The sequence below is a fragment of the Gobio gobio genome, assembly GCF_949357685.1.
Source record: "Gobio gobio genome assembly, chromosome: 14".
Classification (NCBI taxonomy): domain Eukaryota; kingdom Metazoa; phylum Chordata; class Actinopteri; order Cypriniformes; family Gobionidae; genus Gobio; species Gobio gobio.
The window spans coordinates 9,107,421-9,123,010 of NC_137107.1; the positions used below are offsets into that span (position 1 = coordinate 9,107,421).

At 38.7% G+C, this 15,590-nt stretch overlaps 1 protein-coding gene across 5 annotated transcripts in view; it reads left to right on the plus strand.

The window, feature by feature from the left end:
* Nucleotides 1–8,260: 8,260 nt before the first annotated feature.
* gabra1 (gamma-aminobutyric acid type A receptor subunit alpha1) overlaps nucleotides 8,261–15,590 on the plus strand; it is a 37,595-nt gene continuing 30,265 nt past the window's right edge. The window contains exons 1-3 of one of the 5 annotated variants that reach the window (XM_079834028.1): nucleotides 8,261–8,392; nucleotides 10,782–10,882; nucleotides 13,861–13,967. In XM_079834028.1, the coding sequence (XP_079690154.1) occupies nucleotides 10,803–10,882; nucleotides 13,861–13,967 (187 nt within the window). In that variant the 5' untranslated portion in view covers nucleotides 8,261–8,392; nucleotides 10,782–10,802. Of the gene's footprint in view, nucleotides 8,934–8,983; nucleotides 9,686–9,931; nucleotides 10,201–10,781; nucleotides 10,883–13,860; nucleotides 13,968–15,590 lie in introns of those variants that run through there. The other 4 variants (XM_079834026.1, XM_079834029.1, XM_079834027.1 and 1 more) reach the window with 4 other exon arrangements.

Genomic DNA, 15,590 nt, shown 5'->3' on the forward strand with positions numbered 1-15,590 from the left:
TCACATTTTCCACTTCACATAACTTTCTTTTCTCTTTTCTCTTAAGACAATACTCATTGGATATACAGTAGCATCACAGTTTTAGAATAATGTTCATTGCCAAATGTGACCTTGGATATTTCCATAGATGTATGGTTTGTTAGAATAAGAAAATATGTGGCCGAGATACAACTATTAAAATCTGGAATCTGAGGGTGCAAAAAAAAATTTTTTTTTTATTGCGAAATATTGAGAAAATCGCTTTTAAAGTTGTCCAAATTAAGTCCTTAGCAATGTATATTACTAATAATAATAATGCATTTTTTATATATTCACGGTAGGAATTTACTAAATAACTTAATGGAACATGATCTGTACTTAATATCCTATTGATTTTTTGGTAACACTTTATAATAACTACACTCTATGAAGCATTAGTAAATAGTTAATTCATCATTTATAAAGCATTAATAGTCATTACTAAGCAGTTTATAAATGCAGCTATAAATGCTTTATTCTTGATTTATAAGCATATGTATAATGTGTTTAATAATTGTGTTTTCATACTTTACAAATTATCAATGTATAGTTTATAAATTAAGTATTACATTATTTACAAACCAGTTATTTAGGAGTTGTCAGTGTCAGGAGTAACTCAGATCATTTAGAAAGTGTAAGTAAAGGATTAATAAACTATTTAAATATAAATTATTATTGTATTTATTATATTATAAATACTTATTATTTAGACATATTGTAATAGTTACTCATTGTGTTAATAAATGCTTTATTAACATGTATTTCTACTGTAATTCATGATTAATTCAGGTAGTTATAAAACATTTACTAGTTGTCAGTAAACTATTTTTGTGAGCTCATCTAAAGTGAAAACTATTTATGCCTCGCAAAGCTTTTACAAAGGAGATTTAAAGGCTCAGTTCTCTTCTGCACTGCTGTTCTCTAATGTTTTAAAGTTACTACTGTTTTGACACTGCAAAATATTTTATTATATTGTTATTGTTTTATCTCAATTTTATTTGTTGTATTTTGGCACTCCTGTAATCCAGTGTGTCCACTGGTACATTTTTATTCAGCAATGTTTACACTTTACATAAATGTATTTTTATATCAGAGGCTTGGTTTCATTTGACTGCAGTTGTTTTCTGGCGGTCTAAAGGAATATTATTTTCTATGACATTGAAGAGGTTTAATTTTAATTTTATATTAAGTTATTACTAGTTGTACAGTCTCGATTTTTGCATTTTGAAATAAATTTTTATATGTGCTATATTCCTCTGTGTTGTGTTTGTTTCCTTTTTCTGTTCAGAAGAGAACTGAGCCTTTATATCCCTTTTGTAAAAGCTTTACGAGGCATAAATAGTTTTCACTTTAGATGAGCTCACAAAAATAGTTTACTGACAACTAGTAAATGTTTTATAACTACCTGAATTAATCATGAATTACAGTAGAAATACATGTTAATAAAGCATGTTAATAAACACAATGTCACACAATATTACTATAGGTCTAAATAATAAGATCTAAATATATAAATAGTTTATTAATCCTTTACTTACACTTTCTAAATGATCTGATGAACCACTGACAACTCCTAAATAACTGGTTTGTAGATTAAGTAATACTTAATTTAGAAATTATAAATTGATCATTAATAAAGTATGAAAATACAATTATTAAACACATTATAGATATGCTTATAAATCAAGAATAAAGCATTTATAGCTGTATTTATAAACTGCTTAGTGATATCTATTAATGCTTTATAAATTATGAATTAACTATTTACTAATGCTTCATAGCGTGTAGTTATTATAAAGTGTTACCGATTTTTGTCATAAAAGAAAAATCAATAATTTTGACCCATACAATGTATGGTTGGCTATTGCCACAAACATACCCGTGCGACTTATGACTAGTTTTGTGGTCCAGGGTCACAACTATGTATTATATAGAGGCTGTCAGCCTATCAATTTGATTTCACTGTCCATATATCTTCTTTAGAATGTAAAAATATATACAGTAATGCAGCAAAGACTGCATAGATTCTATATTTTATCCTATTTCTCTATCTTGTCTCAGAATTAATTCCATGTGTTGGTCCTGACTGATGACATTCACACCTGGTTTGGCAGGCAAATCTTATGAGTACATGCTGACGCTTTTTCTACCTGTCATGTGATTTACTGTGTGCCTCATTGTAGCTCGCGCTTCAGAAACCGAGAAGCCTAGTTGCTGGTTCTCCCAAAATAGTGTCGAATCTGGCAGCCTTGAACAGTTGACGTGCATACGTGTTGATTATGTCACCTCTTCCAGCGTTTCATTTACAGGCGTGAATAATCTGAGATCCGTCCTTCTCTACCTATTTCAAGCGTGGGATGACAGTTACTGTCATGGCCCTGAGGCCAAAACTAGTGACACAATCATAACTCAGAATTAGGATTTTTTCTCTTGAACAAGCTGAAAAATTTTGAAACTTTGTTATTCAGTGATAAATAGGTGTTATTTTAACTTAATAGTAAGTTTAAGACCAATGCTGAGAACTGTTTAATGTTAAAGAATGCTAAACATTAAAGAAGGGAAGCATACGGTGGCCCAGTAATGCATAACACAATGCAATATAAAAAGCAAACATAAGTTCACAACACAACGAAAAAGCCACAACACAAATAAATCAAGCCACAACACAAATAAATCAAGCCACAACACAACGAAAAAGCCACAACACAACGGAAATGCTCGAAATCGGCAATCTTACAAAGATATCAATACCACAATTATTTTTAACAGTATGTAGGCTAACCATTGTTTATCGACATTAAATATTAATTCAAATCCACCTACATGCATTATAGCTGCATATTTATGCTCGTGAATACTTTGAACCGATACCACGGTGCATGGGAACGTCTGCCAATTCTACCAAGTGTGTGAGACGTATAATTTTTATTTAATAAAATTACTTTTAACATTTAAAAACAGACATGTTAAAATTCCACAGCTTGATTGAATGGGTAAAACGGACTTTAAGCACAGTACACAACACAACATTGGAATTTGAACATAAAAATAAAATAAAAAAAGTAAATTATATGTTTCAACTTTGTGGAATTGGCAGACGTTCCCTTAGCGCCGTGGCAGCGGGTCAAAGTGTTCTCGAGTATAAATATGCAGCTATAATGCATGTAGGTGATTTTGAATTAATATTTCATGTCGATATACAATTGCACACTTAAAACTGATCGTAGTGTTTAAATATTTGTAAGACTGGCGAATCTTGTGGCTTGATTTCGTTGTGTTGTGGCTTTTTCGTTGTGTTGTGACTTTATTTTGTTGTGTTGTGGCTTTATTTCGTTGTGTTGTGGCTTTATTTCGTTGTGTTGTGGCTTTATTTAGTTGTGTTTTCGTTTTATTTTGTTGTGTTGTGGCTTTATTTCGTTGTATTGTGGCTTGATTCCGTTATGTTGTGGCTTTATTTCTTTGTGTTGTGGCTTTTTCGTTGTGTTGTAGCTATATTTCGTTGCGTTGTGGATTTATTTTGTTGTGTTGTGAACTTATGTATGCTTTATAAATTTTGTTGTGTTGTGCACTACTGGGCCACCGTACAAGCAAGAGGTGAAACAGATGGCCTTAGAAGTATTAATATGTGCAGTGGTTTACTAAATCCTGAGCTTGTAATCACTGTTACATAAACTGCTCACTGTCTGCTCCCCCATAGATGCACAGCCTGACAGTTAAGGGTTAGCCCCTACACTGTCAAAAAATTAAGGCAGTTGGCATATTTTGTTGGCATACTGTGCTTGAAAGATTTCCCAGCCTTCTTTGTTTTCTTCATTCTTCTTAGGTCTATAAGGGCAAAGGGTACTGATGGTTTCGGGTGATTGTGGTGGTTGAGGAAGGATGGAAATATGTTGATTTTCATCATATGCACAATATGCACACGTGTGATATGTTAAAATAGCATTGAGGAGGTGCATTGCTTTGCATTTGTGAGACATTTATTAGAAATGCATTCAAAATATAAGCTTCAACAGTGAGTGTATCCATTAAGACCAGTCAAAGATTATGTACAATGAGAACTCAAGAATGCACTTTTCAGAATTTGACACTGACAGGAATGATTAATGACATTATGCCCAGGTAAACAACTTTTTTCTTAATATCCACTGCAGCTGAACATTATCTTATACCTTAACATGTCCAAACAATGGGTAATATGATGTACAGATAGCTGCAAAAAATTCTAAGTATTGAAAAAGTGTTAAAATCATTGTAACGGTCGGTGAACCAGGAACAGGCTTGCCTGTGCTGGGCTATGGCGGAGTCCTCTCTGGACTGAGGGCAGGAGACAGAGTCCTCTCTGGACTGGGGACAGGAGACGGAGCCCTCTCTTGACTGGGGACAGGAGACGGAGCCCTCTCTGGACTGGGGACAGGAGACGGAGCTCTTTCTGGACTCTGGTCATGGGCTCGAGCCATCACTGGACTCTGGTCAGGGGCTCGAGCCATCACTGGACTCTGGTCAGGGGCTTGAGCCGTCACTGGACTCTGGTCAGGGGCTGTAGCCGTCACTGGACTCTGGTCAGGGGCTGTAGCCTACACTGGACTCTGGTCAGGGGCTGTAGCCAACACAGGAAAGAATCAAAATACAAACAGAAAGTCCAAAACACAAACAGAACTGTACCTCCTCCTCCTGGAAGGCGCGGCTTGCGCCAAAACGAGTCCAACCGGGGGTCAGGGGTTGGAGCCAAAAATGGACTCTGGTCAGGGGCTCGAGCCGTCACTGGACTCTGGTCAGGGGCTGGACCCAACACTGGACTCTGGTCAGGGGCTGTAGCCGACACTGGACTCTGGTCAGGGGCTCGAGCCATCACTGGACTCTGGTCATGGGTTGGAGCCAACACTGGACTCTGGTCAGGGGCTGTAGCCATCACTGGACTCTGGTCAGGGGCTGTAGCCAACACTGGACTCTGGTCAGGGGCTGTAGCCAACACTGGACTCTGGTCAGGGGTTGGAGCCAACACTGGACTCTGGTCAGGGGCTGTAGCCATCACTGGACTCTGGTCAGGGGCTGTAGCCAACACTGGACTCTGGTCAGGGGCTGTAGCCATCACTGGACTTTGGTCAGGGGCTGTAGCCAACACTGGACTCTGGTCAGGGACTCGAGCCGTCACTGGACTCTGGTCAGGGGCTCGAGCCATCACTGGACTCTGGTCAGGGGTTGGAGCCAACACTGGACTCTGGTCAGGGGCTCGAGCCGTCACTGGACTCTGGTCAGGGGCTCGAGCCGTCACTGGACTCTGGTCAGGGGTTGGAGCCGTCACTGGACTCTGGTCAGGGGCTTGAGCCGTCACTGGACTCTGGTCAGGGGCTCGAGCCGTCACTGGACTCTGGTCAGGGGTTGGAGCCAACACTGGACTCTGGTCAGAGGCTGTAGCCAACACTGGACTCTGGTCAGGGGCTGTAGTCGTCACTGGACTCTGGTCAGGGGCTGTAGCCAACACTGGACTCTGGTCAGGGGCTGGAGCCAACACTGGACTCTGGTCAGGGGCTGGAGCCAACACTGGACTCTGGTCAGGGGCTGGAAGTAGCTCAGACCAAAAGTCTATTAGCCAGTGGTTCTCCACTGGACTCTGCACGGGGACAGAAGACGTCAACAGACTCTGGACAGGGACAGGAGATGCCACTGTCTCTCGACAGAGACAGGAGATGTCCACTTGGCTGGAGTGGAATGGGGTGACTGTGGCAGAGTGGTCGTCACAATGGACTGGTAAGTGGAGGGTGAGGGTTTTGGGTGAGCTGGAGTGCCTACATGCTTCCGGGTAGGGATCGGACGATGATTGTCCTCATAAACAGCCTCAACCATGAAATCAGAACCATTTAAATAAAGGACATAATTAATGAAGTCAGTTACAGACCTATAACAATCACCAGGAGAAAGGACATGAAATAAGTCATCGTCCAGTCCCATCCGAAAGCATCTGATCACTCCAGCTCACCAGAGAGCAATACTCACAAAATTCCTCCATATACCACTCCAAAGGACGACCACTCTGGTGGATGGAGAAGAGGAGGTGATCTTCGGACATTTTTGGAGTGGGTCTAGTCATCTGTAACGGTCTGTGAACTAGGAACAGGCTGAAGACTCAGAAGATCTTAAACTTTAATAATGACGCTCAGGAACAAAACAGAAAGGCAGGGAAATACACTCCAGCATAACAGTGACTAGACAAAGACTGAAGGTGAGGGTGCAACTTAAGTAGAAAACAGAAACAAGATGATTAACTAAACACAGCTGAACCAAACTATACTAACGAGGGTAATCATAGGAACAAAGGCCAGGCGAAAAACTGAACAAAGGAACTCAGGAAAGAATCAAAATACAAACTGGAAGTCCAAAACAAAAACAGAACTGTGACAGACATGAATGAGAATTGAGATGATTAAAGTAGTTCACTTTAAAATGAAAATTACCGCAAAATTTACTCCCCCTCAAGCCATCCTAGGTGTATATAACTTTCTTCTTTCTGGTGAACACAATCTATATGAAAAAGTTATATAAAAAGTTATCCAGAATAATGCCTTTATAATGGCAGTGAATGGCGTTCACAAGTTTGAAGGACAAAAAAATGCATCCAGCTTCAGACTCAATGGACCCCGTCACTGCCATTATAAAGCTTGGACGCGTCAGGATATTTATTAATATAACCTTGATTGTGTTCATCAGAAAGAATAAAGTCATACACACCTAGGATGGCTTGAGGGTGAGTAAATCATGGGGTAATTTTCATTTTTAAGGGAACTACTCCTTTAAATTAGTGTCCAAAATTACTAAAATTAGTTTTAATAAGAAAAAGAGCATTTGTCAGAACTGTTTATATACATTAATGCAACTCACTGTGCATTTAGGGCAGGCTAGAAAAAGTAACCACTATGTTAATAGAATAGCAAGACAGTTATGTCCATGTATTTTACTTATGATGAATACCATGTCTGTGGACTATTTTAAACCAAAATGTTGACCTTGCATGGAAAACAATGTGGTCATGGTGTCAATATAATTTTTATAATATTTTATCAATATCATCTGCATTTGTGCTTGTGCTCGGTCTCAGACTTGGGATTTCAAGACCACAAACTGTGGGGATATCATTAAATTGCCAGTGCATTGTCTTATTTATTGGTAACACTTTACAATAAGGTTCATTAGTTAACATCAGTTAACTACATTAGTTAACATGAACTAATAATGAACTGCACTTTTAAAGCATTTATTTATCTTTGCTAATGTTAATTTCAACATTTACTAATGCATTATTAAAATCTTGTTAACATTAGTTAATGCACTGTGAACTAACATGAACAAACCATGAACAGCTGGATTTATATTACCTAACGTTAACAAAGATTAACTAATGCTGAACAGATGTATTGCTCATGGTTAGTTCATGTTAGTTAACTAATGTTAACTAATGAAACCTTATTGTAAAGGGTTACAGATTTATTCATGTGATTGTATATAAAAAGTATTGCTTCAGATGCAATCAATAACTAACAATTCTAGTTTGGTTTCTTTTGTGCAGGTTCAGAAATGAATTTGTGTCACAAATGTCACTAAAATGAATACAAATGCCCACAAAAATCAAGACTGCAAAAAAGAGCGAGAGAGTTGTTTTCGTGAATATGAGCATGGTTGCAAACTTGATATTGATTTTATGCAAACAATATTGTTTTTTATCTCAAAATGATTTATGCAGCTGTTATTTTAGCAATTCAAATGCAACTCCTGTGCGCCATGCAAAGATGGATTTTGTTGTTATGGTGATTTCATTTGATTATCAGCTCTATATGTTGTCTTTTTATTCTAATTGTGTTTATTGATTACATATAAGACATCATTTTAAGGAGTGCTGGTCTGGTCTTGACTCGGTCTCGCCCTGTCTTGGTCGGCACACACACTTGTCTTGGTCTTGATTTTGGACTCGGTTTGGTCTTGACAACAACATTCCATGATAAGTAATATGAATCAAATGATTATTTGTTTGTGTATTCATTTATTTGGAAACAACACGATGACTAATCCGATGCTTAATCATGCAGAGGTTTCATCAAGCCTCCATCAGACCTCCAGTGCACGTGCGCGCTGTAAGAAGCCTCAGCTGGAGAGCGTTTTAAAGCTGTCTGTCGCTGTCCGTGGTGCTGAAGCGAAACGGGCAAAGCAATACGGATCATGCATTAGAATGAATGTCACTCTCTAAACGTGAATCATTTATGAGTTACTGATTAGATGAAGGGTGCGCTCGACAAATAAAAAACTTTCCCGATGCACATGACGCCGTCTGCACAGTCACGTGCGAAACGTGCAGGGATACGCGAGGTCCGACTTCTTTGCTCAGGTAGTCCCAGGATGGAAACACGGTGAATTTAAGATACACGACCATTGTAGACATTAAAACTTTAAAACTGGAAGTGTCGCGGCCGGGTTAAAGTTGAACTGTAGCCTACTTATGACAGCGAGCGCGAGCTACTACTCATCGTCGTTTATTGAGGTAAATCCCGTCTCGCGCGTGCATGAGCATGCACAGACGCTGTGGAGTTTGTACGAATGTTTTCTTAACGTGTCAAGCCGTCGCTCTCTAACACTCGGCGGTCTGAAACCGAAGCTGGCGACGTGGCCTCTAATAAGCTGCGCGGTTTTCCTCGTTAATGTCACGTTTAAAACACCCTCCGGCTTTTAGTTTGTGTCCTCACTACGCAAATGATCAGAAAGCTCCTCTGCAGATGCGCTGTAAGGACTGCGGATCTTCCTTAAGCATTTGTTTCAAAATATCCGTGCAATATTCCAGGCGGTGGGTGAGTCAGTGAGAAGAGACTGTGTGTGTAGACACAGCTTCGAGGTGATTTTGGGGAAAGATTCGAGCCATCTGGATTTTCTCGGTGAGAATTGCACGCATTCCACTTTATTCGGGGTGTATGCATGTGCATGCACTGCGGGTTGGCATGCATATTCTGTGCATGCATGTCTGACATGCCTTTTGCGTGGCAGCGCTCAGTATCGTTGCCGTAATAATTAATAGCATGCTAATTGCGATGGAGATGATGATGATGATGATGCGCTTGGTGTTATTGTTCCAACGCAACGGAAGAGCGCGAGAAAGCGGCGAAATCCGGGTAAAATGTAAGAGGATTTGATCCCCGACCACTGGAAGAGATTAAGTCGACAGCAGTGCAAGTGAAATTGTGCTGCATATAAAAATAGGACGGATTGGTCTTTCGATGTGAGATCGGTGCCACCTTCCATTCTGTAACACAATCGCCATGCACTCAAGTGATCTCGTTTCAGGGACGTAGCACACTTGTTCAGCCGTAGTGAAGCTTTATTCTCGTGGATTCGGGGCTGGTAGATGACTAATTTGCTGGAAACCGGGAAGAGTTTCGATGAAGAGTGCGCGAGAGCTGCGCGCGCTCAGCATCATCATCATCAGCAGTAGCAGCAGCAGCAGCCTCGAGCTCAAATTCAGCACAGCTCGCATCTCAGAGCATCATCTCCGAGCATCCAGACACAAAAGACGTTTGCAAAAGTTTGACGATAAGGTGCGATCGATTTAACGAAAGCGCATACGGCTTGACGCTTGTGTCTTGGAAATTGTAAAAAACCGGTGGTTGGGGGATCACAACGGCGTTAAAAGGTAGTGCCATATTCCTGGAAATCTGACAATTGATTGTGAGCTACTTTTATGTGCATGATGTTTGTGCCGCGAACTTAAACGATCCGTTTGCTTAATTACTCCAATTGAATTACTACACGTTTAGGAACAGCCCCGTGGCGCACGCCCAATACTAATTCCGAGATACCTTAAGAGACATGCTTTTGATGATGCTCTCTCGCGACAGAACTCAAAAAGTGGGAATGTTATGGACTGTGTAGGCTACGCATGATAATCCATGTGAAGTCAGGGAATTTCGGCCAGATAGCTATATCGCGTGCAGGTCGGCGAGTGATCAAGGTTTTTGCATAAAGCTGTGAATCATTGTGTATGATGTTTATGAAGGATTAGGGCACGGATCGTGCGCGTAATGATTTGCGTTAATGCGTAGCGCCAACCGACGGACTGAAAGCACACTGCCGTAGCCTATATAGAACTCTGCTCGTATGATGCACAGCGTTGCATGTGCATGAGCACAAAATAATATTCGAAAAGGGGTAAGTGCGATTAAACATTTAGTATTTGCATTGAGGGCTCGTGGCTTGTTCACTGCCGTATTTCGCCATGCACATTTAATCTTAATTCGGATAACGCATATAATTGCTGTAGTATTAATATGCCCTAGCTATTAAAGGGGCTTGGACCAGCACAGAGCACCAATTCACATGAACGCGCAGTATTCACGAAGGCTTTAAATTAGGTTCAAAAGTGGAAATATGAACATTTTGTTCAGAACTTGTTAAACTATAGGGTGGTTTAAAGGATTTGCATTTAGATGATGAAATGTGTTGTATGCAGCATCTCAAATAACTTTATTGTGAATCAACAAATCGCTTTTAAATCTCATAGACAGACTGTGTGTTACTTTAAAGATCAAGTGTGTGTGTGTGTGTGTGTGTGTGTGTGTGTGTGTGTGTGTGTGTGTGTGTGTGTGTGTGTGTGTGTGTGTGTGTGTGTGTCTAAAACAATAAACAGCAACCTTCAAGTTTTATCAGATTTCTAATTATGTTTCCGAACGAAAATTGATGCATATTAAAGCTATGCTTTTCCTCTAAGCTTTGTATTTTCTCTTCTTTAGTGAGGATTCATCCTTAGGAGAATGATGTGGGGTGGAAGAGGAGCGCCTTGGCTGTGGATTTGGGCCTGTTTACTGGTGACCAGTGCTCTGGCTGGAAAAAGGTATGTTTGTGCACTTTACTCATATTAACACATCCTCTACTTTTGATGAACTCTCTCTTCGCTGTAGTTACAGTGATGCTTTTTTGATCTAAACCTCGCTCTTTGATCTAAACCTACGATGTTAACTTAGACCAAGATCAGAACCTCAGACATCAAAGAGGATGTTATGCTAATGAAGCTTTCATTAATACTTTCATTCTGCTTAACTGTTAGACTGCATGGATTTTTTTCTGACATGCATTATGAAGTCAGAAAAGAAAAAATGATGCGTGTGCCCATCATCCATAAGACACATAAACATAAGATATTTCTATAAAGCTAGTGCTACTTTAAATATCGAGGATAAATGCAGAGTCTTTTTTTTCCCCTCTGGGAGGATGTAGCTTCAAAAGAGGATATGACCTGCTCGAGTTTTTATTTTCAATTTAATATATGACGTGAGATATTAACTGATGACTGTTACGTTTTTATTAATGCATCTTGGATTTATCTGTGCTGTTAGAATTATGCGGCTGTTTAGCACAAAAACAACAACAAAAATGATGCATATTATAATTTTTGCACTAATCATGGCACTGTAGCACAACGTCATGCCACAGCTTCAGATATATTCCACACGTTCAGACAGGTGACAGGTTTCATTCCCATGAATATTTTATAACAATACTTTAAAAATGCCATAGGCATACAATGTCTTATTTGTAAGCTGTGCTGTGTGAGAGCACTGTTGCTGTCTATATGACCTGTAGATGGGGTTGCTGTACAATGTTTAATGGGGATCTGGATTCTGCTCATAAGCACATGGATTTTAGATTGTGTTATTCGTCTCTGTATGGTTTCTCATTCACCCTATTACCACCAAATGCACCAATATATACATATTAGTCTGCTGCGATTTTTCTCTAACTATGATGTTTGTTTTTTTTTGTGCATCCTTATATTACTATTATCAGAGATAACAGCGGATATGTAATTTTGGGTCAGGCTGACATTACCAGCATGCTGTGAGTTTTGTACTGGCATGAATGCGTAATATATGAGACTACATTTTCCTCTCATGACCCCTTTTCAGTGCCGCTCATAGGGTCTGTGTGCATGTGCGTGTATATCTCTCTGCGCAGATGGGGGAAGGGTGGAAGTATTCTCATTTTATTTTTCTCGTTGTATTTGTGGCAGTCTGTTGTTGAATCCAGCGAGCTAGGTATGAGACCACTTGTGAAAATGGCTCTGTTTTGCATTTTAATAATAGAATAAAAGGCAACGCTTTATTTTAAGGGGACATATTGCATGTTGTTACATTAACTTACTATAGTAATAACAGTAAAATATGCATAATTACAACTAACCCTAAACCAAACCATAACTGTATAGTAAGTACATGTAGTTAATTAATACTATGAGTAAGTACAATGTAACTACGTCACCTTAAAATAAAGGGTTACACTTTATTTTAAGGTGTCTTTGTTAGGCTGAAATTATACATTTAATATTGAGTAATATTTAGTAACTACTAATGTATTTACTATAGGGTTCGGTTTAGGATAAGGCTTTGTTTTAGGGTTAGTTGAATGTAATTATGCATAATTTACTGTTATTAGTATTATTATAGTAACTACATGTAACAATGGCATTGTAAAATAAGTGCATCTGAATAAAATGAAAACAATTTCATAACAAATCATTGAGAGAATACTGCTCGAGTCTGGATGTTTTTTGCTGTAGTTGAAGCAAGGAAACCGGACCTTTTGTAGAAAGTAATTAAAATGGTCAGTATCGAGCAGTCACAACCAATCATAACGTTTGTTTGGAAACTGCTAATATCACAGATTTTCAAAGTGGTTTCAGACTTTTGGTCCGCTTAGGTCTCATAACATACGCTCTTTGTGATAACGGCCATGAGCACATGATGTGTGCACTTTTCTTCTCAGCTAATTTGATTTAACTGCTTTGAATCAATAGTTCTCACCATGTTGGTTTAGTGGAATATTCGGTAACACTGTATTTGAATTTATGTTACATGTACTTACCATGGTAATAACAATAAAAGACGCATAATTACATGCAACTAACCCTCAACCCTATAGTAAGTACATGCTGTTAATTAATATTACTCAGTACCTAAATATATAATTACACTGTGACAAAGACACCTTAAGAGAAAGTGTCGTTCATAGTGAAATTCCTTATGAAATTACATCCAATAACAGATATGAAACAACGGGATGCAGCCTGCGTTTCAGTGCGTGTGATGTCTCTTTTTTTTTGGGGGGGGGGGGGGGGGGGTCTCTGTTTCTTTCTTTCTTTCTGTCACTCTCTCCCTCTCTCTCAGCCATTTGCAAACACTCTCATCCGTGGTCCTTGCTAACTAATCGTGATGACCTCATCCTCTCCTTGAAATCTGTTTCCATGCCAAGCTTATTTTCCAAACAGTGTGATTGAGTCTGCAGCCGCACTTGTCGTCCAGTACCTTTTAGCAGGAAAAGAATGTCAATGATTACCAAAAAAGCAAGCAATTACGTACGAACGGCCACCGGTGATGGTTTGTAGTGGAGGACAAATTGGTCACCGTCCTTAGAAGCTCTTAATCATAAAACAGCATTTTACACCGTACGATTAAACTCCATTATTGGTCTGAAATACTTGTGAGCAAAGATGTCAACAGAGTTCACTCTTTTTGCAGTCGTAAGTGTGTCTTTTAACATTTGGCTTCATGTTGCCAGGACTCAGAATATCCACATGGTTATTTGCATATTAAAAAGTATTTTAGCTAATTAATAATGCATTGTTCTGCATACCCCTTTGCTCCTAAGACAGAAGGAGACTTGTTTTTTTGTCTTCAGGCGAATACATTGCAAATTCTCTTTAAACAGACTGGATGTTTCAGAATTACCCCGAGGAGGGTGTTCTAGCCACCCTTTGCTGGTGATTATCGCTTTTGTTGGGTTTTGAATAAAATATCTGCTGTTTTGCATTGTCAGCTCCAATCAGAATACAGATGAGCAGAAAGACAACACCACAGTTTTCACCAGGATTCTGGACAGCCTCCTCGATGGCTACGACAACCGTCTTAGGCCCGGTCTTGGAGGTAGGTACAGAAGTTTCACTAATGATTTGCTTTATACATTTGTGTCCCAGTTTTCAGCCTTGTGGGAGTTCTTTGGTTTTAACGCTAAAAAGAAAATGGCTTTCCGGATAAACTTCTGGTGCTAAATGTAGTCCTGAGGAAAAAGTTCCCACGAACCATTACCATTCACTTTTTATGTCTTATCTCTCTGATTTGATGCACTCACGTCAGGATCTTGCCTTGTTTAGTTGAATAGTCATGTTCTGTTTAATTTCATTTTTATGGTTTTCCCTGTTCCTGTTTCCCATTAGTTACACACCTGTTATCTGTTTCTGTAATTATCTATACTAGTGTATTTAATCCTTGTTTTCTTTGATCTCTGTTCCATGTTTAAGTTGATGTTAGATGTGTTGTGTGCTATTGTTAAGTTTCATAAAGTCATAAAGTTTCTTGTTTCATCATCATTCTGCGTCTCGCATCTCATCTTTGGATTTAGCGACTGCACATGCAAACATGCATGCACATGCAAACACATGCAAAGTTTTGTTATTATTATTATTGGGATTTAAACCATGGAAGTTGTTCATGGAAGTTATTTATTGCACCAAAAAAAACACCTAAAAATGTCACTGGCCAGTAGCTCCATTTTATTCACTCACATGATGGAAATAAGAGACTTTTAAAAGTGGCAAATATTTCCTTTATACTAGGGATGTGCTGTGGAACCAAATATCTGTATCTGTAACAATCTCAAAATTATTTGTATCTGTATCCGGATAAAATCTAGACATGGGCGGGGCTTTAACCGGAAGTTCGTAAAATGACTTGAGAAGACTTTTTCAATTGTAATTCTGTTCCATTCATAGTTATCCTTTAACAAAGGCAGTGGCAATAGATGCTATTTACACTAGGTGAAAATAGTGATATATTCTATTTGCACCATGTAAACGTAATAGTTTTTTCCAATATGTGTAAATAGTATTTAGATGCTATTTATACTTTATTTTGGAAGATACATATATTTGCACCTTAGTAGGATGCAATAATAACATAGAGTGTAAATTATTATATTTATTACAAGTATTAAATGGATGACTCCTTAATGGGACAATAAAAGCCCCCCCTACACCTACCCCTAACCAATAAATATTCTTATTGTTATTATTAAACATTTCATTAGGCATTTTGTTTCAACTTTTAGAACATTTTCTTCATTTTTATTGAAAGTAAATACCTTTCCAATGTGATGGGAAAAGAGAGAAGAGCGAGCTCTGCAAAAGGCAGATTTGAAACCCGGGTCTATCACGTCAAAATCTGACATGAGCCTTATGCTCTACTGACTACACCACTGAAGATGTTGAAATTTGTGTGTGTGTGTGTGGGGGGGGGGGGTTATCTTGTGTGGCCCAACCAGGCATTGTTGGGCAGAGCTATTGTGAATTTGAAAATGATAAAATTTCTTCTAATTGTCTCATTAGCAGTGCTATGACATGCGATTGTGCTTTGGGCGACCCGAGTTCGAGTCTCGCTTCGGGGACCTTTCCTGATCCCGATATTTTAATATCTTCTAGTTAAAACAATAATACTAAATGTTGAATAAAAGAAAATGTTAATTAAAAAATATTAATGTATTTTTTACTTTGT